The 24,040-nt window shown below is 37.3% G+C and overlaps 1 protein-coding gene across 4 annotated transcripts in view; it reads left to right on the forward strand.

The window, feature by feature from the left end:
• SMARCC1 (SWI/SNF related BAF chromatin remodeling complex subunit C1) overlaps positions 1 to 24,040 on the forward strand; it is a 167,467-nt gene that overhangs the window by 45,080 nt on the left and 98,347 nt on the right. For all 4 annotated transcript variants that reach the window (XM_072721013.1, XM_072721014.1, XM_072721016.1 and 1 more), the window contains exons 7-11: positions 4,900 to 4,969; positions 9,793 to 9,868; positions 14,653 to 14,778; positions 17,139 to 17,260; positions 21,348 to 21,472. In XM_072721013.1, coding sequence (XP_072577114.1) covers positions 4,900 to 4,969; positions 9,793 to 9,868; positions 14,653 to 14,778; positions 17,139 to 17,260; positions 21,348 to 21,472 — 519 coding nt within the window. The remainder of the gene's footprint in view (positions 1 to 4,899; positions 4,970 to 9,792; positions 9,869 to 14,652; positions 14,779 to 17,138; positions 17,261 to 21,347; positions 21,473 to 24,040) is intronic.

Below are 24,040 nucleotides of genomic sequence, written 5' to 3' on the forward strand. Positions count from 1 at the left end.
CTCTAGAGTTGATCATATGATTTTTGTCCTTCATTTTGTTAATGTGGTGTATCTCTGATTGATTTGCTGGTGTTAAACCATCTTGCATCTCTGGAATAAGCCTAGTTGTCATGATGTATGATCTTTTTAATGTATTATTGAATTTGGTTTGATAATATTTGCTTGAGGATTTTTGCATCTGTGTTGATCAGGGATATTGGCCTGTATTTTTTTTTTTCCTTGGCATTTTCATCTGGTTTTGGTATCTGGATAATGCTGGACTTGTAAGTTTGGAAGTATTCCTTTTATATTTTGGAAGAGTTTGAAAAGGATTAGTATTAAATCTTTTTGGAATATTTGATAGAATTCACTACTGAAGCCATCTGGACTGGGACTGCTGTGTACAGGGGGTTTTTAAGTTACTGATTCCGTCTCTGTACTAGTAATCAGTCTGTTCAGATTCTCTAATTGTTCATGATTTAGTCTTGGAAGGTTCTATGTTTCTAGGAATTCATCTGTTTCTTCTAGGTTGTACAGTTTGTTGGTGTTTAGTTATTCGTAGTAGTTTCTTACAGCTACTTACACATTCCTTTTTATTTCTGTGGTATCAGTTGTACTATCTTTATCTTTTTCATGTCTGATTTTATTGGTTTGGGCCCTTTTTTTCCTTGATGAGTCAATTTTGTTTATAAATAACCAGCTCTTGGTTTTATTGCTTTTCTATTGCCTTTTTAATATCTATTGCATTTATTTCTGGTCTGATTTTTGATATTTCCTTCTTTCTACTAACTTTGGGCTTCATTTGTTCTTCTCTTTCTAGTTCCTTGAGGAATAAAGTTGGGCTGTGTATTTGAGATTTTTTTCTTGTTTCTTGAGGTAGGCATTTATCACCATGACCTTCCCTCTTAGAATTGCTTTTGCTGCATCCCACAAATTTTGGTATGTTGTATTCTTTTGTGTTTGTTTTGGATTTTTAAAATTTCTCTTGATTTTTTTTTTTTTTTTTGATTGCTGTTGACTCGTTGGTTTTTCATTTAAAATGATTATTTAAAAAAAATAAAATGATTATTTTGGGGGCTTGGGTGGCTCAGTTAGTAAGTGTCCAACTCTTGATCTCAGGTCATGATGTCAGGGTTATGAGTTCAAGCCCTGAGTTGGGCTTCATGCTGGGTGTGGAGCCTACTTTTTTTTTTTAAAAAAAGGATTATTTTGTATTTATCGGGTAATTTATATTTGTTTTTTTAAGGTCGGTTTTTGAGATTAATTTTATTCCTTTGATTAGGTCATTTCCCCTTTCTCTTTGTGTATCTTATTTTCTGCTGTGTTTTGGGAATTTAAAAGAAGAGCTGCCTCTCCTGGTCTTTATGGTCTGACTTTGTACAGGGGAAGACTTTCACCAGTCAGCTCAGCTGGAGATTCTAGGCATCTTTCAAAGGTTTCTGAGGATTCATCTTCTGTGTGCTTATGGGTGTAAAGAGGTTTGCGGATTTCTCTTTCAGGGGCTTGTAATATCTTGCTTTCCCTGTGTCTCTCTGCTTTCCCACAAATTCTCTATTGTTGCAAGGAGCCACTGAGCTCTCATTTGAGTTGTGGTGCCTAGGCTTCCAAAGAATGCTGGTTCCCCATCAGCACTTTGAGTCGTTTGAGACAGAAACCTGTCCCTTGGGCAGCCCTCAGAAATGCCAGAACATAGGATGTTTGTTTCACTCCTTTTTCTCCCTACCAGTGGAGAAATTGTGATCTGGATGCTTTCTCCTGATCATAGCCAGTTGACTCAGCCTCTGTCTATGGCATTACTGGTTCTCTAGTACTACAATAAGTCGCTAAGGTTTCTTTTGTTCTCATTGACCACCACACATCCAAAATATGTCAGTTCCATTAGTGCTCTTAAGTCAGGTGAGGCAAACCAATCCCTCAGACAGCCTCAATAATTTGGGATATTGGATGCACATTCACTCTTCTCTTTGTAGCCCAAAGGAGAAGCTGCAAGCTGAACTTTTCTTCCTGATCCTGCTGAGCTCTGGTGGCTTGAGAGAATTGCTGTTGTGGTTGACATGAAATGGCTTTTCTTACCGTTTCAATGTAGCTGTTCTTGACTTTGAGCTTGCCTGAAGTACTACAACTCCTTAACTGGCTTCTAGAGTTCTCATGAAGACTTTTTAGATGGTATATTGATGTTAAGTCAGTGTCTCTGGTGGAACAAGGTCTGGGGCCTCCTGTAGTGTTACTTTGCTGATGTTACTTCCTATACATTATTTTCTTTATTGTCAAATAAAATTACATTGTATGGATATACTACCTTTTGTTTAGTCAATTGTAAATTTGTGAACTCTTATTTGTGAATAATGCCATTATGATAATTTGTGTACAGGTTTAACATGGACATATGGTTCCAATTCTCTTGTGTTTATACCTAGAAATTGAATTGCTGAGCCATATTGGCAAGTCTGTTAAACATTTTCTGATACTGCTGCCATGTTTCCCAAGGTAGCTATACCATTTTACAAAGTTCCATCAGCATTTTTTGGAGATAGCAATTTCTCTGCATTCTCATCAACACTTTTTATTTCCTCCTTTTTTTATATTAGCCATCCTGGTAGGTGTCAGGCAGTATCTCTTTGTGTTTTTGATTTGCATTTCCCTAATTGTTTAATGATCCCAAGTTTCTTTTCATATGCTTTTGGGCCATTTGTATATCTTCTTTGGAAAAATGTTTCATTTGATCCTTTGCTTTTTTTTTTTTTTTAAGATTTATTTATTTGAGAGAGAGAGAGTGCGTGTGAGTGGGGGCGGTGGGGGGGTAAAGGGAAAGGGACAGAAAGAATCTCCAGCAAACTCCCTTTGAGCATGGAGCCAGATGTGGGGCTTGACCTATTACATTGAGATCGTGACATGAGCCAAAACCCAAGAGCCAGACACTCAACCATCTGAGCTATCGAGGTGCCCCCCATTGCTTATATTTTAGTTAGACTGTGTCTGTTTTTTTTTTTTTTTTTTTTTAATTTTTATTTATTTATGATAGTCATACAGAGAGAGAGAGAGAGAGAGGCAGAGACACAGGCAGAGGGAGAAGCAGGCTCCATGCACCAGGAGCCTGACGTGGGATTCGATCCCGGGTCTCCAGGATCGCGCCCTGGGCCAAAGGCAGGCGCCAAACCGCTGCGCCACCCAGGGATCCCTAGACTGTGTCTGTATTGTTAAGTTGTGAGAGTTTATATTCTCAGTTTGAACTAATTTTTACTCAAAACGATGGTGGTTTTATTGGTTCTGTGTAGCGTATGGTTATCTCTGGGAAGAATGTGGATTTACATTTCTAACCTTTTGTTATTTCTCCTCCTGGGAAAATTTCCGAAGGCAATCAATCAGTGCCAAAGTCTCTGTAAAAAGGATGAGTATATTTATTTATTCATGAGAGACACAGGGAGAGAGCGGCAGAGACACAGGCAGAGGGAAGAAGCAGGCTCCTTGTAGGGAGCCCAATATGGGACTTGATCCTGGGACTCCGGGATGATGCCCTGAGCCAAAGGCAGATGCTCAACTGCTGAGCCACCCAGGAGACCCAAGTATTCTTTTTTCTTTACCTTCTAAAGCTGCACAGGCTTTGAAGATAGATTAGTATTCTAAAGGGCATCTCTTAATAGTATATTTTGTTGATTGCTATATTATAAGTGATGAAGGACCCACTGGACTGCTGTTCATTTTCTCTTTGGCCATTTAGGGATATCATGTTAAGGACCCAGGCTTAATTTCTTTCTTTCACTTTCTCTCAAGATAGTAAGGTGAGCAGTTGTATGTTTGAAAATACAAGTTTGGGGAAAAAAAAAAAAAATAAATAAATAAATAGAAAAGAAAAGAAAATACAAGCTTGGGGCGTCTGGCTGGCTCAGTCGGTAGAACATGTGACTGTTGATCTCGGGGTAGTGAGTGTGAGCCTCATGTTGGATGTAGAGGCTACTTCAAATAAAAATAAAAAGAAACATAGGCATGTGGGCTTTCTTGCCTCTACTCGGTAAAGCTGGGGCTATTTATTGTTGAAATTGGCAATGAAAAGCCATTTTTACTTAGCTGGTTTCACTTAGTTTTTCTATTTTGCTATTTCTTGGGCTTTAAGGAGCTTACTTTATTAGTTTCCTCTGAGCACTAGAGACAAGCTTGCTAAGCTAAATTTAGACTACCAAAGAAACACAGCATAACAAGTACTAAAACGTAGATGTAATCTAACTACGAATTCAGATCAATAAGAATCATCCTATAAATTTGTATAAATTTACACCTGTCTTTGGTAAGGGAATTCGAAGTACAATTATCTAATATGATCTTGTTGATTATGTTGTTGTTGGGAGGGCTAAATTAACAAGCAGGGCACCATTTAAAAAAAAATAATAAAAATAGTATTATTGGTGAAAGCTTGATGTAGCAGCCTGTGAAGTGTTGTAGGATACAAGAGAAAGTGAATCTAGAAGAATATATGGTAAAACTTTCATCAAGGATGTAAAGCATAAAAGAAAAAAAAAGGACGTAAAGCATGATTTACACTTTGAAAAATGTACAGTAATTACAAAGCCTCACAGAAAAAGGGAGAAGAGATTTTTACATGCAAAATGTAGTAGTAAAGTGATCATGATTTGGATGGAATTGGAGACAAACAGGCAGGTGAGTGGGAGGGTGAGTATTTTATTGCAGTGGACAATTGGATTTGCCAAGGGTAATAGATAATAGGCCTAGATTAGTAATTCTGTATATGTGGCTAAAAATTTTCTCTTAATATGACAGATAAAATGTTCAGTTATGAGGATATTTTTGGGGGAGAGATGCTTACTAGCAAAACAAAAATTTTAAGTAGAAATTAAGTCTAAATAATAGCTTATTTATTTATTTATTTTGTCAGCTTGATTAAAGTATTTTCTTTTTCCCTTTCAGAAGAATGGTTGAGACCGGTGATGAGAAAAGATAAGCAGGTGTTAGTGCATTGGGGGTTTTACCCAGACAGGTAATGTTGATATATCCTGAGATCTGCCAGAATTATTTATATATAGTTTCATTTTCTGAATAGTGACAGCCTTGTTGGTTTCAGTGCTTAATCTCATATTTTGAGTCTTACTGATTTTTCTTACTGAAGTTACAGAGCTTTCAAAGTCCCAAGGCATTATTTTTCTTAATAAACTGATATTTGCTGCATTTGCCAAAAACACCCCTTCAGTATGGTATTAGATTGCTAATCTAGATTTGTTTCCTTCAAGAAATGAAATTTTCTCCCTACTATTTTATTACTGTTTTGTTTTACTTGTTTTTTAAAAAAATCTTCATGTCATACTATTAAGAATGAATTATTTTATGTCTAAAATGGAGTTTTTCTTCTTGGTGGAAATTTGTTTACCTATTGTCATTATTACTGAGATCATCATAACTCATACTATGTTTCATTCTCTATAAATAAAGAATATTTAAATATGAACTGGACGTTCATATGTTCGTGAAAATGGTAGTCTTTTTTAAATTAATATTATGCCTACATAGGACACTTACAAATAAGGATGATCTTCCATGAACTTCATCTTCTTAAACCTACAGTAGAGCTGTGTGGGAGATTCTGACCATTGTGGGTTTTTCATGTCAGACTAGTCTTCTTTCAACTATACCCCTATCCACTTTTAGCCTTCTAGTCTTATTGGAAGCAAACCCCAAACACAACATTTTAATAATAAATATTTCCATATGCATTTCTAAAAAAATAAGGCCTCATTAAAAATAAATTAGTAAAGGTAATATCACTGTCAAACCTAAAATTCCTTTTTTTTTATTTATTTATTTATTTATTTATTTATTTATTTATTTATTTATTTATTTATTTATTTATAGAAAGAGATATTATTTATTTATTCATGAGAGACACACACACACAGAGAGAGAGAGAGACAGAGACACAGGCGGAGGGAGAAGCAGGCTCCATGCAGGGAGCCCGACGCGAGACTGGATCCCGGGTCTCCAGGATCAGGCTGAAGGTGGCGCTAAACTGCTGAGCCACCCAGGCTGCCCAACAAAATTCCTTTATATCATCTATTCAGTGCTGTCATATAAGTGATACATATCATTAATGTAAGGTTGATATTTGTTGTAAGTAGAATTCAACCACATTTTGTGATTGATACATTTCTTTTTTCTTTCTTGATATACTTTTTAACACATTTTTCAGTGTCTAGGTTCTCTCTCTTCCCTACCCCCCAACCACATGCATTGTATTATTTAAGAAACCAGTGTTTGTCCTGCAGAGTTTACCACAATGTGGGTGTTTTTTAAATGTGTATTTGAACATGTTTTTCCATTCTTTGTATTTTCTTTAAATTGGTAGTTGGATCTAGAGTTGATCAGAGTCTACTTCAGTTCAGGTGTGTGTTCCTCATCATCATCTGTTGACCCATAATGTCTGGTTGTGTCCTCTTTTTAAGTTAATCTATTTGAGTAACTTTATTTTACTTCTAAAGATACATTTTATTTTTAAAGGTTTATTTATTTATTTGAAAGAGAGAGTAGGGGGAAGGACAGGGGCAGAGAATCTCAAGGAGATTCCACACTGAGCGTGAAGCCTGATGCAGGGCTGGATTTCAAGACCCTGAGGTCATAACCTGAGCAGAAACCAAGATTCGAATGCTTAACCGACTGCGCCACACAGGCACTCCTGCAAAGATTTATCACTATTACTATTATTATTACTATTATTATTATTTTAAGATGTTATTTATTTATTCACGAGAGACACAGAGAAGGAGGCAGAGACATAGGCAGAGGGAGAAGCAAGCTCCCGATGTGGGACTCGATCTAAGCTGGAGGCTGACACTCAACTATTGAGCCACCTGGGTTCCCCAAGATACTTTTTAAGAAGGAAATAATATATCTTTATACATTCAAAATTTTAAGAGTATATGTATAGTTTTCATACAGGTTGAGTTAGAACCAGATTGAATCTGCCTGCTGAACCATAATTGATTACTTTAAATGAACAAACAGATTATTTATTTAAATATTTTATTTATTTTTTCATGAGCGAGACAGAGAGAGAGGCAGAGACACAGGCAGAGGGAGAAGCAGGCTCCATTTGGGAAGCCTGATGGTGGGACTCAATCCCGGGACCCTGGGATCATACCTTGAGCCAAAGACAGATGCTCAACTGCTGAGCCACCCAGTTGTCTGTAACAGATTTTTAAATAATATTTTTAATGAATGCTTTCAATAAAGCATGTTGTCTTTTTTTTTTTTTTTTTTTAAAGATTTTATGTATTTATTTGACAGGGAGAGTACAAGCAGGGGGAGTGGCAGGATGAAGGAGAGTGAGAAGCAGAATCCTTGCAGCGCAGGGAGCCTGACACAGGGCACAGTCCCAGGACCCTAGGATCATGACCTGAGCCTAAGGCAGACACCCAACTGACTGAACCATCCAGGCGCCCCAAAACATCTCTAGTCTAGAGGCTTCAAGTAGTCCTTGGTACTATTAAGCAAACCTATCAATATTATAGGAACTCTTAATTTAAATAAGGTTTGAAACATTTAGATGGAAACTCAAATTTATGATAGCAAGCTTTGTAAGTATATAGTTGCAATACATTTTGTAATAACACAGTAAAAACATATTCACCTATTTGCTAGCCTTTTCTTTATCTACCAGATAAAACATAGTAGCTAGTTTGAGTCTTCTCAGGGAGGCTTATTCACTTCTTTATTAACTATACGGCAGTCTCCCACCCCCGTCATCTGTGAGGGATTACTTTTAAAGACCCCCAGTGTATCCCTGCAACTTCAGATAGTACTGAACCGTATATATGCTATATTTTTTCCTATATGTAGATACCTGTGATAAAGTTTAGTTTATAAATTAGGTACAGTAAGAGATGAACAGCAATAACTAATATAAAATAGAACAATTGTAATAATATAGTTTAGCAAAAGTTATGTGAATGTGGTCTCTCTTCTCTCAAAATACCTTATTGTACTGTACTCACCCTTCTTTTGATGTGAGCTGATAATAATGCCTAAGTGATGATGAAGAGAGGTGAGTGGTGCAGGCACTGTGATGTTGTGTTAGGCTGCTACGGACCTCCTGAGAGGTCCAAAGGAGGACCATCTGCTTTCAACAACATTTGACTGTAGATAACTGCAAGTTTGGAATGTGAACCCTGGGTGAGGGGATACTGCTGGAGTTTGTGCCCTCACTTCTATCTCTGTGACTTTTTTTTTTTTTTTTTTTTAAGATTTTATTTATTTATTCATGAGAGACACAGAGACAGAGGCAGAGACACAGGCAGAGGGAGAAGGCAAGCTCCATGCAGGGAGCCTGATGTGGTACTTGATCCTGGGTCTCCATGATCAGGCTCTGGGCTGAAGGTGAAGCTGAACCACCGGGGCTGCCCCTCTGTGACATTTTGTACTCAAGGCTTACAGAATGTTAGGTTAGCAGTTGCTAACTCACCATTGTAATTTTTACCTGGTATATTTAATAACTAGGCAAAGGAAGTCTTTTTCTCCAGACCATGTTTTAAGTGTTCCTAGAAAACTTACCGGAGCGCTAGTAATAGATATATAGAGCCATGTTTGTTCCAAATGCTTTTGAACTGACTTCTGAGTAGTGGCTTCATGGAGCCAGTGCTTTGTTACCATACTTCTATTTAATTTAGATATTACTTACTTCTACAATAATTTATTGGCCACTATGGTAGCATTGACAGAATTTCAATTTGGTAGATGATCTTATGCTTATTTCAAAATTGTGGGGTAGTAGGATGAGTGATTCAAAGCGAGAACCCTTTAGCAAAGAGATATGAAGAAAGCCCATGTGGCTTGACTATAACATGAATGGGGTAGAGTACTAGGAGATAGGGTGACAGTCATAGGACCAGATCATGAGACCTTGGCAATCCATCATAAGGATTTTGGCTCTTTTCTTTGAGTAAGGTGGGGGGTAAAGTGGGAGTTTTGGGTCTTACTCTGATTTAGGTGATGTGGACTCACTTGATGTTCAAAAGGATCGCTTTGGTTGCTTTGTGAAAAATGGACTCGAGCTTTGGGCAGAAATAGGTCAGAAGCAGATAGATTCTGGGCATATTTTGAAGGTGGAATGAACTGTAGAAGTTGTTGATGGTTTGATTTTAGGTTGTGATTGAGAGTGAAGTCAGGGATGTTCCCAGGGATTTTGGCCAGAACAACTGGAAAAATGGAGTTGCCATTTACTGAGATGAGGATGATTGGCTAGGGACATTGTTGTGATCAGGATGGCATTGTATGTTGAATTTTCAGTGTGTTAGTGTTGAAAGCCTTATTGAACATGTAAGGGGAAATGTGGACTTGGCAGTTGGATGCATGAGTCTAGCATTCAGAGAAGAGGGCAGAAGAGGATATATTTGAAGCCATAGGGCTGCATGAGATCGAAAGAATGAGTAGACAAAGAGGATTAAACCAAATCTGGGACCTTCCAGTGTTGAAGAGGTTTGGGAAAAAAGAAGCTGGCCATGGAAGCTAGGGAGAGGCTAGTGGCTAGAAGGAACAGCAGATGATAGCATTGTCTTAGAGACCAAGTGAGGGAAAGGCTTTGAGGACACAGTGATCTCCTCATTAGAATTCTGCACACCAAGGCTTGAACTTTTGATTTAACAATGTCAAGATCACTATAGACCTCTACAGAAGAGTTTTCTTGTCAGAGTGACAGACAAAAGTATGTGAAATATTGTTATTACTATATACACAGTTTTACCTTTTGATAAAAAGTCATTTTAGTGAATGAATTTGGGTTCTAATTTATTTTTCCTTTTTTCATTTCCTTTGTAGCTATGATACTTGGGTCCATAGTAATGATGTTGATGCAGAAATTGAAGATCCACCAATTCCAGAAAAGCCATGGAAGGTGAAATATCCTTTTTTTTTTTTTAAAAAGTTTATTCTTATATAACTTAATAGTTTTTCTCAGCTCTTTTCCACAACAATGTTGCAAGGAGATACAGAATGAGGATCTTCCTTTCTTGTCATCCTATTAAGCTATCCATGACCATGAAGAACTCATTATCTAGGTCTTAGCAGAAATATTTGCAGTGGTCTAGTTACATTGTGGTTTGAGGTAGTTGAGAGAGGTGCAGGAGGAGTGCAGTTGAACATTGTTGATATCATTAAGGAAGGCTGGAAGCCATGATGAAACAGACTGATTTTATCAGTCATTTCCATTACAATGCTAAGAGTCCATGCATCAACTCTTTTATTTTTCCACTTTATGTGGAAATAATTCTAAAGTTGTAAGAACAATATAAAATAAAGTTCAACTTTATACTCTTCTTCCAGATTCCCCAGTTGTTATTTCAGGATATTAATTCTTGAAACAATATTAATACCTGATCTAGAGCCCATATTCGATTTGCATGAATTGTCCCAATGATGTAGTAAGTTTATACTAAGTCTCTTCCCTGATCTAAGATTCAGTTAAGGATCACACACTGCATTTAGTTGTCAGACCTCTTTAGTCTACTTTAATGTAGAACTTTCGGCCTTTCTTTTTTTCCTATAATTCTGGATTTTTGATATGTGTGGGCTAAATTTGTAATGTCTTTGAATTTGAGTTTGTGTGGATATTTCCTCATTCTTGTATTTAAGCTATGCATATTTTTGCTGTAAAACTACTTAAGTAATTTTGAGTAATTACTCTTTAGTGCCTCACATCAGGAGGCATATATTTCGATTTTTTTCATGATGGCTGATTGTTTTTAAGGTGCTGTCTGCCCGGTTTTCCCATTATAGCATTACCATTTTTCTCTCTCTCTTTTTTAAAGATTTTATTTATTTATTTATTTATTTATTTATTTATTTATTTATTTATTCATTCATTCATTCATTCATTCATTCATTCATTCATTCATGAGAGACAGAGAGAGAGAGGCAGACACACAGTCAGAAACAGAGGGAGAAGCAGGCACCATGCAGGGAGCCTGACGCGGGACTCGATCCCAGGTCTCCAGGATCATGCCTTGGGCTGAAGGCAGACGCCCAATCGCTGAGCCACCCAGGTGTCCCCCATTTTTCTCTTTGGAATAAAAATACCTTACACAGAAATACTTTGAAATTATATGAATATACTTTTCTTCATTAAATTTGTATCCCAAAGTTTGCTTACCCATTAATAATTCCTGCCTGGCTGAATTAGATATTACTGGTGGTTTCCTCATTCTATCCATTCCATCTGTGCTTGTAATTGGCACTTTGCAGTGGGAATGAGTTTCCTTTCTCCCTCTACATTTGCCTGTAGCATCAGTGTGCACTGTGCAGCAGTGATATGATTACCATTCTTCATTCTGATGAATTGTCCAAATTTTGGCTGGGGGGAACTCCTTTAAGCTGCTTTCTATGACCTTTTGGTATTATTTGATTCATTTTTGCATACTTTCTATTTCTGGGACAAAAAGATGTTCCAGACTCTTTTTGTAATTCCATATCCCAGTCCTGGAATCAGTATTTCTGCAGGGAGTTCTGGTTCTTGCCATGAGCAGTGGTAATTAAACAGAGTTTCTATTGACTCCTCTGTAGTATACTGAGCACTTAAATAGAATCAATGTATTAGATGTGAGACCTGATTCACCCTATTTCGAGTTGTGTGACCTTCAGAAAGACTTAGCTTTCAAGTTTCAGATTTTATTTTATTTTTTTAAAGATTTATTTATTTATTTATTTATTTATTTATTTATTTATTTATGAGAGAGAGAGAGAGAGAGAGAGAGAGAGAGGGGCAGAGGGAGAAGCAGGCTCCATGCCGGGAGCCCGATGTGGGACTCGATCCCAGGACTCCAGGATCGCGCCCTGGGCCAAGGCAGGCGCCAAACCGCTGAAGTTTCAGATTTTATATGAGGATAATGGTATTAACAAAATTAGACTTCTTTGAAACCTTTTTATTTGGAAATATTTTCAAACCAAGTTGCAAGAATAACAATAGTAGACAGGATACCGATATACCTTTTATCCAGATTTGCCTATTGTTTACCTTTTACCCCCATTTTGATTTATCACTTCTACTTTGTTTTTATTTTTTAATTTTAATTTTTAAAAGATTTTATTTATTTATTCATGAGAGACATAGACGCAGAGACATAAAGGGAGAAACAGGCTCCCTGGAGGGAGCCTGGTGTGGTACTCGATCTCAGGACCCTGGGTTCACAACCTGAGCCAAAGGCAGATGCTCAACCACTGAGCCACCCAGGTTCCCCTGTGTTTTTTTATACATACTTTTTTTTTTATTCTTAACCTTTTGAGATAAAGATGCATATATATCACGGGCCTTTATTCTAAAACAGAAGTTTGTGTTTCCTAAGAATAAGGGATTCTCACTCATAAGCACTTTGCAGTTATCAACAATACACTAATCTGTCTGTATTCTAATTTTGCTACTTGACCCAATAATGTTTTTTTTGTAGCATTTTTTTTCTGTTATAGAAAACTGTTGAGTATCAGTTATTTCATTCAAATCTCCTCTCGTTGCCTTTAATCTGAAATATTACTCTTGTGCTCTCCTGCCTTTTTTGACATTTTTGAATTTGAAAGAAATATTTCTCATTTGGAATTTGTGATCATTTTTCATAGTTAAATCAGATTATGCATTCTAGTCAGAATATCGCGTAAGTGATGTGTCTTTTTCAGAGCCTCATATTGGGAGGCATGCTGTGTCCATCTGCTCCTTGTTGGTGATACTGATCACCCAATTAAGGTGTCCTCTGTTGGCTCCACTGTATAATTCCTTTTTTCCTCCCCTTGGAATCCATCAATCAGTCAGTCAATTAATTAATTAAAGATTTTGTTTATTCATGAGAGACACACAGAGATAGAGAGGCAGAGACACAGGCAGAGGGAGAAGCAGGCTCCCTGCAGGGGAGTCTGACACGGGACTCGATCCTGGGACTCCAGGATCACACCCTGGGCCGAGGGCAGGCGCTAAACCGCTGAGCCACTTAGGGATCTCCTCTCCACTTGGAATTTATAAGCAATCTGTAAGAGATTCTTTTAGGCCATACAGAAAGATCTGCTTCTCATCAGAATCCTCCATCCGTTGCCCAGATTTAGCATCCACTTGAATTCTTGCCTGAGCCAATCTTTTCTTTGATGATTGCAGTGATAATTTTCCATTCCAGTCTTCCATCCATATTTACCAGTTGGCTTTCAGAGCTATATAAGCAAGAGTCCTTCCTTTCCCCTCATTTACTTTTTTTTTCATCTGTTACCAATTTGAGTTTATGGAATTCTAATTTTTCAGTGGTCAGTAACTTAATAAACTTTTTGGTGCTGAAATTGTTTCATATTTGTCCACAGAGGGAAGGATTGTCTAGTCCCAAATTCAGGTGTACTCCCTTTGAGAAATTCTGTAGGGTAATTGGAATATGTATAGGCTAGGTTTGTGGTGGTTTCAATATCTATATCTACATCTGTATCTGTACAACATTCAGAGAACCCATCATTTTAAAAATTCTTCCTCAGAAACATTAACAAAAAAGCAAGAGAAGTTGTCATGTAAACGGCTTAGAAGACTCCTGAATCCGACTCTCACTTTTCCACTCCCCAACCGTGACTATTCCTGAAAAGTCTCTTTGGAGCACGTGTGTACATGATGGGGCGAGGTGATAGGTCTGTGTAAATATCCTTTCCCATCATTCCTTAGAATTTTGCTGAATGCGTAGACATAGAGACATTCTTCGTGCCCAAAGCAATGAGTAGGCGTGTTACTTTGAATGACCTATTGCTGTTGAATGTTTTTATCAGTGGTTTTCATCAAGATAAAGATGACATATGATTGGTGAAAAAAGCCAAATGGAGAAAAGAGAAATCCTGCACGACACCGCTTTTATATGGAATCTTTAAGAAAAAAAAAAAAGCCCTAGAAACATAGTAGAGAAATGCTTGCCAGCGAGGAAGGACTAAGGGAAGTAAGCAGTTGGTAAAAGGGCACCAGTTTACAGTTGGAGAATTGTCTGAAGACCTAATGTGAAACGTGATTATAGTTGATGACACTGTATTGTGTAATTGGAATTTGCAAAGAGATAAAAAAGTTAAGTATGTAAGGTGATGGATGTGCTAATTAACCTTCCCAGTGTGTATGCATATCAAATCACCATGACGTATACCTTGAATATCTTACAATTACATTTTTCTGTTATAGATAAAGCTGAAATAAAAACGACATGATTATCAAATTTAAGGGTCTTAGTTATTAAAACCTCAATTTTTGCAAATCCAGTGATGCTTTCTTACTATATACAGTAACATGGAATAACAATTAGAAATGGTTAAGTTGCCATTTACAGGTCTTTCATAGTCTCATGGTTTTTTTGTTTTTGTTTTTAAGATTTTATTTATTTATTTGAAAGAGAGCATGTGAGAGCAAGTAGTAGGTGGGCGGAAGGGAGAATCGACTCTGCACTGAGTATGGAGCCTGATGCAGGGCTTGATCCCAGGACTCCAAGATCATGACCTGAACCAGAACCAGGATGCTGAAGCTCAGCCAGCTGAGCCACCCAGGTTCCCCTACAGTGTCATGTTTTTAACTTCTATATAATTGAGGCTTTGAGCTGAGAATAAGAAAGCAAGCTTCTTTTATTTTGAATACTGTAAAAACTATAATGATTTATTATTTATATAGATACACATGTTTGAATGTGCTTTTAGGTTCATGCGAAGTGGATTTTGGACACTGATGTTTTCAATGAATGGATGAATGAGGAGGATTATGAGGTAGATGAGAACAGGAAGCCTGTGAGCTTTCGTCAGCGAATTTCAACAAAGAATGAAGAGGTATTTGGTTTGGCATCATTTTTTTTTTTTTCCACTTGGGGTTTCTTCTTTCTAGGACTCACTGTTGTCAGATTCTTATTAATAAACTCTGATGTACAGTCCAAGATCCATCACCCATCAGGTATACAGAAAAGTTACCAAATGGCCATACAGTTGTCTCAGGAGCTGGCATTCCCAAAGAAGGGGCTTGACAGTCTCAAAGGGTCATCGAGATTTAATGTGGCACATGCATTGTTGGAGCGGTGCAGCTGATTTTGTTTTGTAGGTCTGAGTTTTCATTTTGTGAATTAAATAATATCAATTTAATTATTGGTTTTTCAATAGAAAGCTGATTTTGTCTTATTTTTTAATAGTCTTGTCACTATACACGTAAAATGTAGGCCTCAAAGGTTCAGAAGTACAGTTCAGCTCCTTTTTAAGGTGGGATGATGTGGTATTTATTACTCTTTAATTCTTTAAGAAGCCCAGCCACCAAAACTTGTTACCATGGTTCTTGAGAAGCCACAACCTGAGAGGTAGGTGTGTCACCCAGAGGGAGGCGAGTCTGAGAAGAAGGCTTAGATGTGTTGGTGTCAGCTGGTGACTGCTTAGGTAAGGTTCTCATTCCTTTTCAGTGGGGACACATTAAGTTTTTGCTTTTTGTTTTGTACTGTAGTTCTTTGAAAAAATTTTGAGACAGAAATACTTTTAACTGTTCACTTAGAATGTACCATCCTTTCATATCTGTTTTCTGCCCTGAGACTTCCTTACTAAAACTATGTCATACAATGTGTATTTTTTTATTTTTAAGAAAAATATTTTAAAACTAAGTCTTTTTCATATCCTTTCATTTTTATTTAATTTGTCCTTATTTGCTGTCGAGTTTGACTTCCAATTTTATTTTTTATTCAGCCCCCCCCCCCCCCCCATTATGCTTACATATTTGTTTTCCCTGAATGAGTTTCCAACCAAGTCTTTTTTGTCATTAGGAATATTCTAATTTCTACATCACATTATTAAACAGGCCTGTCCATATCCATCTCTGTTCAGATTGAGATGGTTTATGTAGTAATTTATTCACTTATTTTTAGCGTGATTGTAGAAAAATGCATTTAATATCTCTTTTTAAAAGTTTAATTTCAGACTTAGTATAGAGTGTATGCAGTTTAGGTTTTCTTTAAAACTTCTTGTTATAGGCCAGTAAGATGACTCAGATTTCTAATTTGTTGCTACCAAGCTTCTTAAAGGATACAGCGTTGTAAGGAGTATGAGGGTACCAGAGATGATATATGTTTAATTAATATTTTAATCTCTGGATTTTTTTTGGCACCTTAGGTACTATACTTTGGATCATCTTAGGTGTTAATTCTTTTTGTCTATTTTGTTAAATCCATAATTATGATTTATAGGTTGACTTCTATATTTCGTTGTGTATCCTGCAACTGCTGAACTCATTGGCTCTGATAATTTTTTGGTAGATTCCTTAGAGTTATGTATATATAAGATCATGCCATTTGCAAATAGGGATTTATACTTCTGTTAGATTGACTTTTATTTTTAAAAGATTTTATTTATTAATGAGAGACACAGGCAGAGAGAGAGAGGCAAAGAGAGACAAGCAGGCTCCATGCAGGGAGCCTGACATGGGACTCGATCCAGGGTTTCCAAGATCACGCTCTGGTCCAAAGGCAGGCATCAACCGCTGAGCCACCCAGGCATCCCTAGATTGACTAATAATAAATTGTAATAATTTTTTTTTAAGTTTTATTTATTTATTTGGGGGGAGCACAAGACCAGTAGGAGGGAGAAAGCCGACTTCCCATTGAGCAGGGAGCCCAATGCAGGGCTCAGTCCCAAGACCTTGGTATCATCACCTGAGCTGAAGGCAGACACTTGGGCGCCCCTATCAATTGCAAGCTTATTTAGCATCTTTTGTGTCATAAAGTTTTCTCCTATTCTTTTTACTGATATGTCAAGAGTATTTTCTGATACGCTTTCACAAGATCATTCAGCCATTGTTTGTATTTCTTTACTTTAATAGCATATGTTTCATATTTTCCAGTAGTTGTTAAAAGTGCTTTTCCCATCTGGAAACAAGGTGAATAGGAACAATTTTTAGTTGTGCAGGATTGGGGCATGTCTGTTTTGTAGCATAGTTTGAATACTAGTGGGATAATTCTGATATTTCCATTGGTGGTACATCACGTGGAAAGTTGGAGAGTCTTGACTGTTGGTGGTCCAGGATGCTTAATGATGTTCCTTTCATTTGCTCTCAGTAGTATTGGTATTATCTTTGTGAATTTCACCTTTGGATGAGGTTTTGTAGAAACTGAGGAGTCAGAAAAGCTGGCTGATATTTATTTCCATTTATTTATTCCTAGCCAGTCAGAAGTCCAGAGAGAAGAGATAGGAAAGCATCAGCTAATGCTCGAAAGAGGAAACATTCACCTTCCCCTCCACCTCCTACACCCACAGAATCCCGGAAGAAGAGTGGAAAGAAAGGGTAAGAACTGCAGCATGATTCAGAGGCATTAAAACAAAGTATACACAGCATTCCAGATTTTCAGATTTATCCTGGAAGTTTTGCTCAAGGGAAGTTGTCTTACTTTGACTTGGTAGATATCTTTGCACTGGTAGCTTGTCTTGTCAGATGTTATCTGATGGCTATCTTATGTTGTATTCATGGTTAGGCACCTTGCATACAATCTTTTTATTTATTTTTATTTTTTATTTATTTTTTTGCATACAATCTTTTTAAATTGATATGTATAGTGAGATAATCACAATAAGTCTTAACATCCAACATCACACATAGTTACAAATTTTTTTTCTTGTTACAAGAACTTTTAAAATTTACTTTCTTAGCGACTTTCACATGCACAGTACCATCTTAACTGTAGACACCATGCTGTATATATTACAGTCCTAGGTTTTATTTATTTTATAACTGGAAGTTTATACTCTTTACCAACTTTCCCATTCTCCACCACTCCCTACCTTTGGTAACCACCAGTGTGTTCCCTCTATCGATGAATTTGTGTTCTTTTGTTTTTTAGATTCCCTATATAGGAGAGGTCATAATGTATTTATTTTTCTCTGAGTTATTCCACTTAGCAAAATGGTCTCAAGGTGTATCCCATGTTGTCCCAAGTAGCAGAATTTCCTTCTTTTTATTTATTTATGTATTTATTCATTCATTCATGAGAGAGGCAGAGACATAGGCAGAGGGAGAAGCCGACCCCATGCCGGGAGCGTGACGCAGGACTCGATCCCGGGTCTCCAGGATCAGGCCCTGGGCTGAAGGTGGCGCTAAACTACTGAGCCACCTGGGCTGCCCAGTTTCTTTCTTTCTTTCTTTTCTTTCTTTCTTATTTATTTATAAATATTTTATTTATTCATAGAGATGCAGAGAAAGAGAGAGAGAGCGAGGCAGAGATACAGGCAGAGGGAGAAGCAGGCTCCATGCAGAGAGCCTGACGTGGGACTCGACCCAGGGACTCCAGGATCACGCCCTGGGCTGCAGGCGGCGCTAAACCGCTGCGCCACCAGGGCTGCCCTTCCTTCTTTTTTAATGGCTGAATAATATTCCAACACATCCATACATACACACACACACACACACACACACATTATCGTATCATGCCACATTTAACTTTGTATTCCACAGAAAACATATCTAATCTGTATTTAAAATAAAGCCACTCCAATTCTATGATCAAATTCTGAGAGAAAATATTTTTCTCTCTCTGGCCTAGCTGTAGCAAGAGGATGAATCTTTGCCTTCTGTATTGGAGCTTTGGCTCACAGTTTAGTGAGAGTAGAAACTATACACAATGTTTTTTTAAAAACAATTTTTTAAAAGATTTTATTTATTCATGAGAGACAAAGAGAGGCAGAGACATAGGCAGAGGGAGAAGCAGGCTCTCTGCAGGAGCCCAGTGTGGGACTTGATCCCAGACCCTGGGATCATGCCCTGAGTCAAAGGCAGACAGATGCTCACCTGCTGAGCCACACAGGCATTCCTACCATGTACAGAATCTTAAAACTGAAGGAGATCTTTGAAGTATCATAACCATCTTTATCTTAGGAAACAGAGGTTGACGTTCAGGATAGGGAGGTGATTTTTCCAAGGTCACACAGATTTTTGCTTAGAGTCAAGATTCAAAGCTGGACTCTGAGCTTCCCATTACTGTATCCTTTTGGCTAGATTCCACCACCTTTACCAAGGCCTGAGGGTGGATTATTTGGCTCTCCATCTTTCTTTTCTTCTTCCCCTACTCTTTCCTTTTTCTTCATCTCCTTTATAATGTGGCCATCTGATGTTATATTTATAAAGGAACCCTGAATACAGTCTTTTTTTATATCTAATTGTATATTGAGCAATGTGGCTTAGTAAGGAATTTAGGAAATTATATTTGCCATAGTTAATGTTTCTGTCTCTGATTTTACCACCTGTCCCATTTGTGATCAGAATGACTCCTAGAAGGAAACGAACCTATGTGTCTTCCATGTTGAGTACAGTGCCTTGTTCACGGCATCCCATTTGTACTTTAGTAAATTTTGCTTGAGTGGGTATTTTGGTTTCTATTGAATAAGTGGTTGTGGGGATCGAGTGAGGCTTTAAACCCCACCTGCAGTGTCTGGCTTGAAGTACATATTTAGTAAATTGTAGGTAATACTCAACATTCATTATTGTATATTAAGTAGATAATTTCTGGCTTGTCTAGCTCAAAAATTTTTTTTAATTTAATTTCACAGAAGTTAAGTTTAGTCTTAGAAGGTGACAGATGCAAAATTTATTCTTTTCATGTGACTGGAAATTTATTGAAGTTTTGGCTTGTTATCCTCTCTCCATTAGCTTCCTTTTATTGACTTTTTTTTCTATAGCCAAATTAGTGTTTTTATGCCCAGGACATGCCTTGAATCATGTTATTTTTTTGAAGGGTAGGGTTATCTGAAACATTGTTAACCATGTATAGAAGCTGTTAGAGAAGTTAAAAAAAAAACTCTTAGTTTTATAAATAATATTAATGAGCCTGTCATAGTCATAAAAGGATGTTGTTATTTTGTTAAGTCACACAGGAATTATGATATTTAAGAAAAACCTATAAGAATATATTTTTCCTTAATGATTACTGAGAGTGACCTCATTTTTTAATAAGAGCCTCCAATCTGAATCTAATGGTTGATGTGCAGAGATTTCAGAGCTTCCTGACAATCCTTGAAGAAAAGCATACAACTTTTCCAAGTGTTCTGGGCCTGATATTGATGCACCCTTCTTCCCACTTACGGGCTAAGATGCAGTGCCAGGGCACTAGTGGTCTTCAAACTAAGATGTGATGTCCAGGAGGCTCACAGTGATGGCATTGAGCTTCTGCTCTGAGTATAAAACCCACCAAATTGAGTTTCCCAAAATAGATGTATGGGTGTCCTTGAATACATCTGTCTTCTAATGAGCAAGCATTCAAGTTTCGTGTTTCCTTTAATGAAAAGACACATCTGTTTTCCTAATGTTTGCTTTATTTGAGCTTTCCTGCATTTTTTTCTTCCGTTTTTATTTTATCTCCCTAACACTTTTAGGTTCATGGGCTTTTGAAAAATTGTCATGCAATTTTTATTAAAAATTAAAAAAATATTTTTACCTGTATACTTGATTCTAACATATGCCAGTATGTGGTCTATCATAGAAGAGTACTCTGCTTTGCTCACTCTCTCAGCACTATAAGGACTCAGGCTGGCCCACCGTGTATTTCTGTCAGTTGTTTACTCTACTCTTCACTTGTGGTGTGTTCTGGGTTCCTGACTGTCCCTTCCCAGAACAGGTTATCTCTTTTATTATGCCTTAATGCCTGCACTCAGTATCCTGAAACATTGCTTACTTTTTGGTGAATTGTTACAGTTCCCAAGGTTTAGTTTAACTGTCACCTTCAATATTGATTAACTCTTATTTTTTTTGGTACTCTTATTTATTTCTCTGTACTGGTACACATCATGTTATATGAGGTATATGATAATTTCTGTCCTGGTATCCCCTGTAATTAATTCCTCAATTAGAGAATCATATTTCATTCTTGTTTGAACCCTAATCTGCTTTCTGGAATGTGTTAGTTTTGAATGTAAACTAAAGAAAGAGCAATGGCAATTTTTACACACACTCAAAAAATTATTACCATCCTAAATGATTTTACTTTGCAGTTCTTGATATTTGGATGATATAAAGAGCCAGGAAAATACAGTTCTCCATATTTTTGAGAAAATCTCTTATGTGATTGTTGATGTTAGATAAAATATCTGCCATATTTTCATAGCAGATGTTATTTTATTACACTGATTTAAGCCCCCTTTAGGATACTGTCTGCAGTTTGGGTAGTAGGATTTCTGGGCCCGTTTCTTACTCCCAATAACCTTTATTTTCCTTCTGGCTGGTTAGATGTAATTTGGAAATGTACCTAATTTGTTTGATTTCTCTTTGTCTCTTAAAGCAGTTCTGAGCATAGATCTAACAATGAGGGTAAAGCCTTTGAAATTGTCTGCTATGAGCAGCTGTAGTCAGTCTTATTTATACATTTATATGCCTTGTATGTTTTTAGTCAAGCTAGTCTCTATGGGAAGCGCAGAAGTCAAAAAGAGGAAGACGAGCAAGAAGATCTTACCAAGGACATGGAAGACCCAACACCCGTACCCAACATAGAGGAAGTGGTGCTTCCAAAAAATGGTTTGTATTCTTCTGCCTAGAGTATGAGAGTATTAGATATGATTTAATCATTCTTAGCAATGCCATGGGATGAATCATTTCTTGCTCTGTGCCCCCAGTTTCCAATGTTCATGATTAAAATGTTTACAAAATTACCTCTTTCTCAATCTTTTGGTATACTTTTGTTACTTATTGAGGAAAAACACCGAACAAAAAGTTTTCTAATAGGATGCCTGGCTGGGTCAGTCGGTAGGGCAGGCCACTCTTGATCTCAGGGTTGTGATTCAAGTCCCACACTGGGCATGGAGCCTACTCAAAAAAAAAGAAAGAAAAATTTAAAAATTTTTCTAAATTTACCAATGCTTTAAAATAAATGGTTTTAAATCCCAATAGAATCAATCAATATACAGATGAAAAGGTGACATACTTATCTATGTACATTTTAACCTCTTTAAATCCATTATTGACAGAAGGATGTGTTAGACCCTTTTAAGTATAGTTACGAATTTATTGTTTCTCTTGATTCCTGTGCATTTCTTTTGAAACTCTGCTATTTAAGGGCATACACACTTAAGGTCATGTCTTCTTGATGAATCGACTCTTGTGTGTCTTTCTTTATGTGCCACAGAAGTGCTTGTTTTGAAGGCCAGGTTCACTGATGATAATAAAGCCTTTCACACCATATCCTTTTCTTTATTTCTATTTTTTTTCTATTAGTCCTCGCTATACTCGACTTCAGTAGAGCAATTTTGTAAATTACACACACTTTGTTCTTACACGTTAGATTTCCAACTTACATCTCTCTTGCATTTTGTTACTTTAACTTTGATTATGTAAAGCATGTGAATTTTTTAAAAAAGATTTTATTTATTCATTGAGAGACACAGGCAGTGGCAGAAGCACACTTCCCCCTGGGCAGGGAGCCTGATGTGGGACTTGATCTCATGACCCCAGATCACGACCTGAGCCAAAGGCAAACGCTCAACCACTGAGCCACCCAGGTGTCCCAAGCGTGTTGATATTAAATAGCATATTGTTGAGCCTTGGTGTTTGTCATCTCTGCCATGCAAAATCCCCATTTTCTGTTTTTAAATGGAGTATGTGGGCCATTGAAATGTAACAATTATTGATGTGGTTGGGCTTAAGTCTGCCATTATGATATATTTTTTCTATTTGTCCCTCTCTTATTTCCTTTCTTCTTTTGCCTTAATCCACTACTTTAATGTTCTGTTCTGGCTTCTCTGCTTGTATTTTAGAACTTATGTGGCAGCTTTTTAAATATAGCATAGTTATTTTTTTTTTTTTAAGACTCATTTATTTATTCATAACATAGAGAGAGAGAGAGAGAGAGGGGCAGAGACACAGGAGGAGGGAGAAGCAGGCTCCATGCCGGGAGCCTGACGCGAGACTTGATCCCGGGACTCCAGGATCGCGCCCTGGGCCAAAGGCAGGCGCTAAACCGCTGAGCCACCCAGGGAACCCCTATATAGCATAGTTCTAATTGAGATATTCTTCATGTAGCATAAAATTGACCAGTTAAAGTGTATTTTAATCACTCCAGGGTTTTGTTTAGTGTATTCATTATGTTATACAATCATCACCTCTTTCTTATTTCTAAAATATTTCCATCCCCCTGAAAATAAACCCCATATTTACTGGGGGTTAGCCCAGAATGTCCCCTTCTCCCATATCCCGACAATTACTATTCTCTTTTCTTTTCCTTTATTTTAGATTTTATTTATTTATTCATGAGAGACACAGAGAGAGGCAGAGACATAGGCAGACGGAGATCCAACCTCCTGCTGAGCATTGAGCCTGATGCAGGACTTAATCCCATGCCCTGGGTCAAAGGCAGGCGCTCAACCACTGAGCCACCCAGGCATCCCTATTCTGTTTTCTGTTATGTAGATTTTCATATTCTCTATTTGATTTCTATTAGTTTTTTTCCTTAGTTGTTGCTGTAGAGATTACAATATTTATCTTCTGTTATTTCTTTTTCTTTTTAAACATTTATTTATTTATTTATTTGAGAGAGAGCTAGTGAGTGGGAGTGAGCATGTCGGGGGAGGGGCAGAGGGAGAGAATCTCCAGCAGACTCCATGGTAAGTGTGGAGCCTGATTCAGGGCTTGATCTCAAGACCCTGAGATCGTGATCTGATCCAAAATCAAGAGTTGGATGCTTAAACAACTGAGCCACCCAGATACCTCTCAGTTGTGCTTTTTTGTTTGTTTGTTTGTTTTTAAGATTTTATTTTTAAGTAATCTCTATATACAATATGAGGCTTTAACTTAGAACCCCAAGATCAAGAATCACATGCTTTACCAACTTAGCCAGCCAGGCACCCCTAAATTTATGCATGTATGTATGTATGTAATCTCTATACACAAAGGTGTGGGACTCAGACTCACAACCCTGAGATCAAGAGTCACATGCTTTTCTGACTGAGTCACCCAGGTGCCTCCCAAATATTGGGGGGTGGTGGTAGTCATAAGTAACTAAGCTAAAGCTATAATAATGAATATAGTATGATTTGGATACAGGAATGGCTGAATTCATCAGTGGAATAGAATTTTTGGTTCATCTGTAGA

This window comes from Vulpes vulpes, chromosome 9 (genome assembly GCF_048418805.1).
Source record: "Vulpes vulpes isolate BD-2025 chromosome 9, VulVul3, whole genome shotgun sequence".
In the NCBI taxonomy this organism is placed as follows: Eukaryota; Metazoa; Chordata; class Mammalia; order Carnivora; family Canidae; genus Vulpes; species Vulpes vulpes.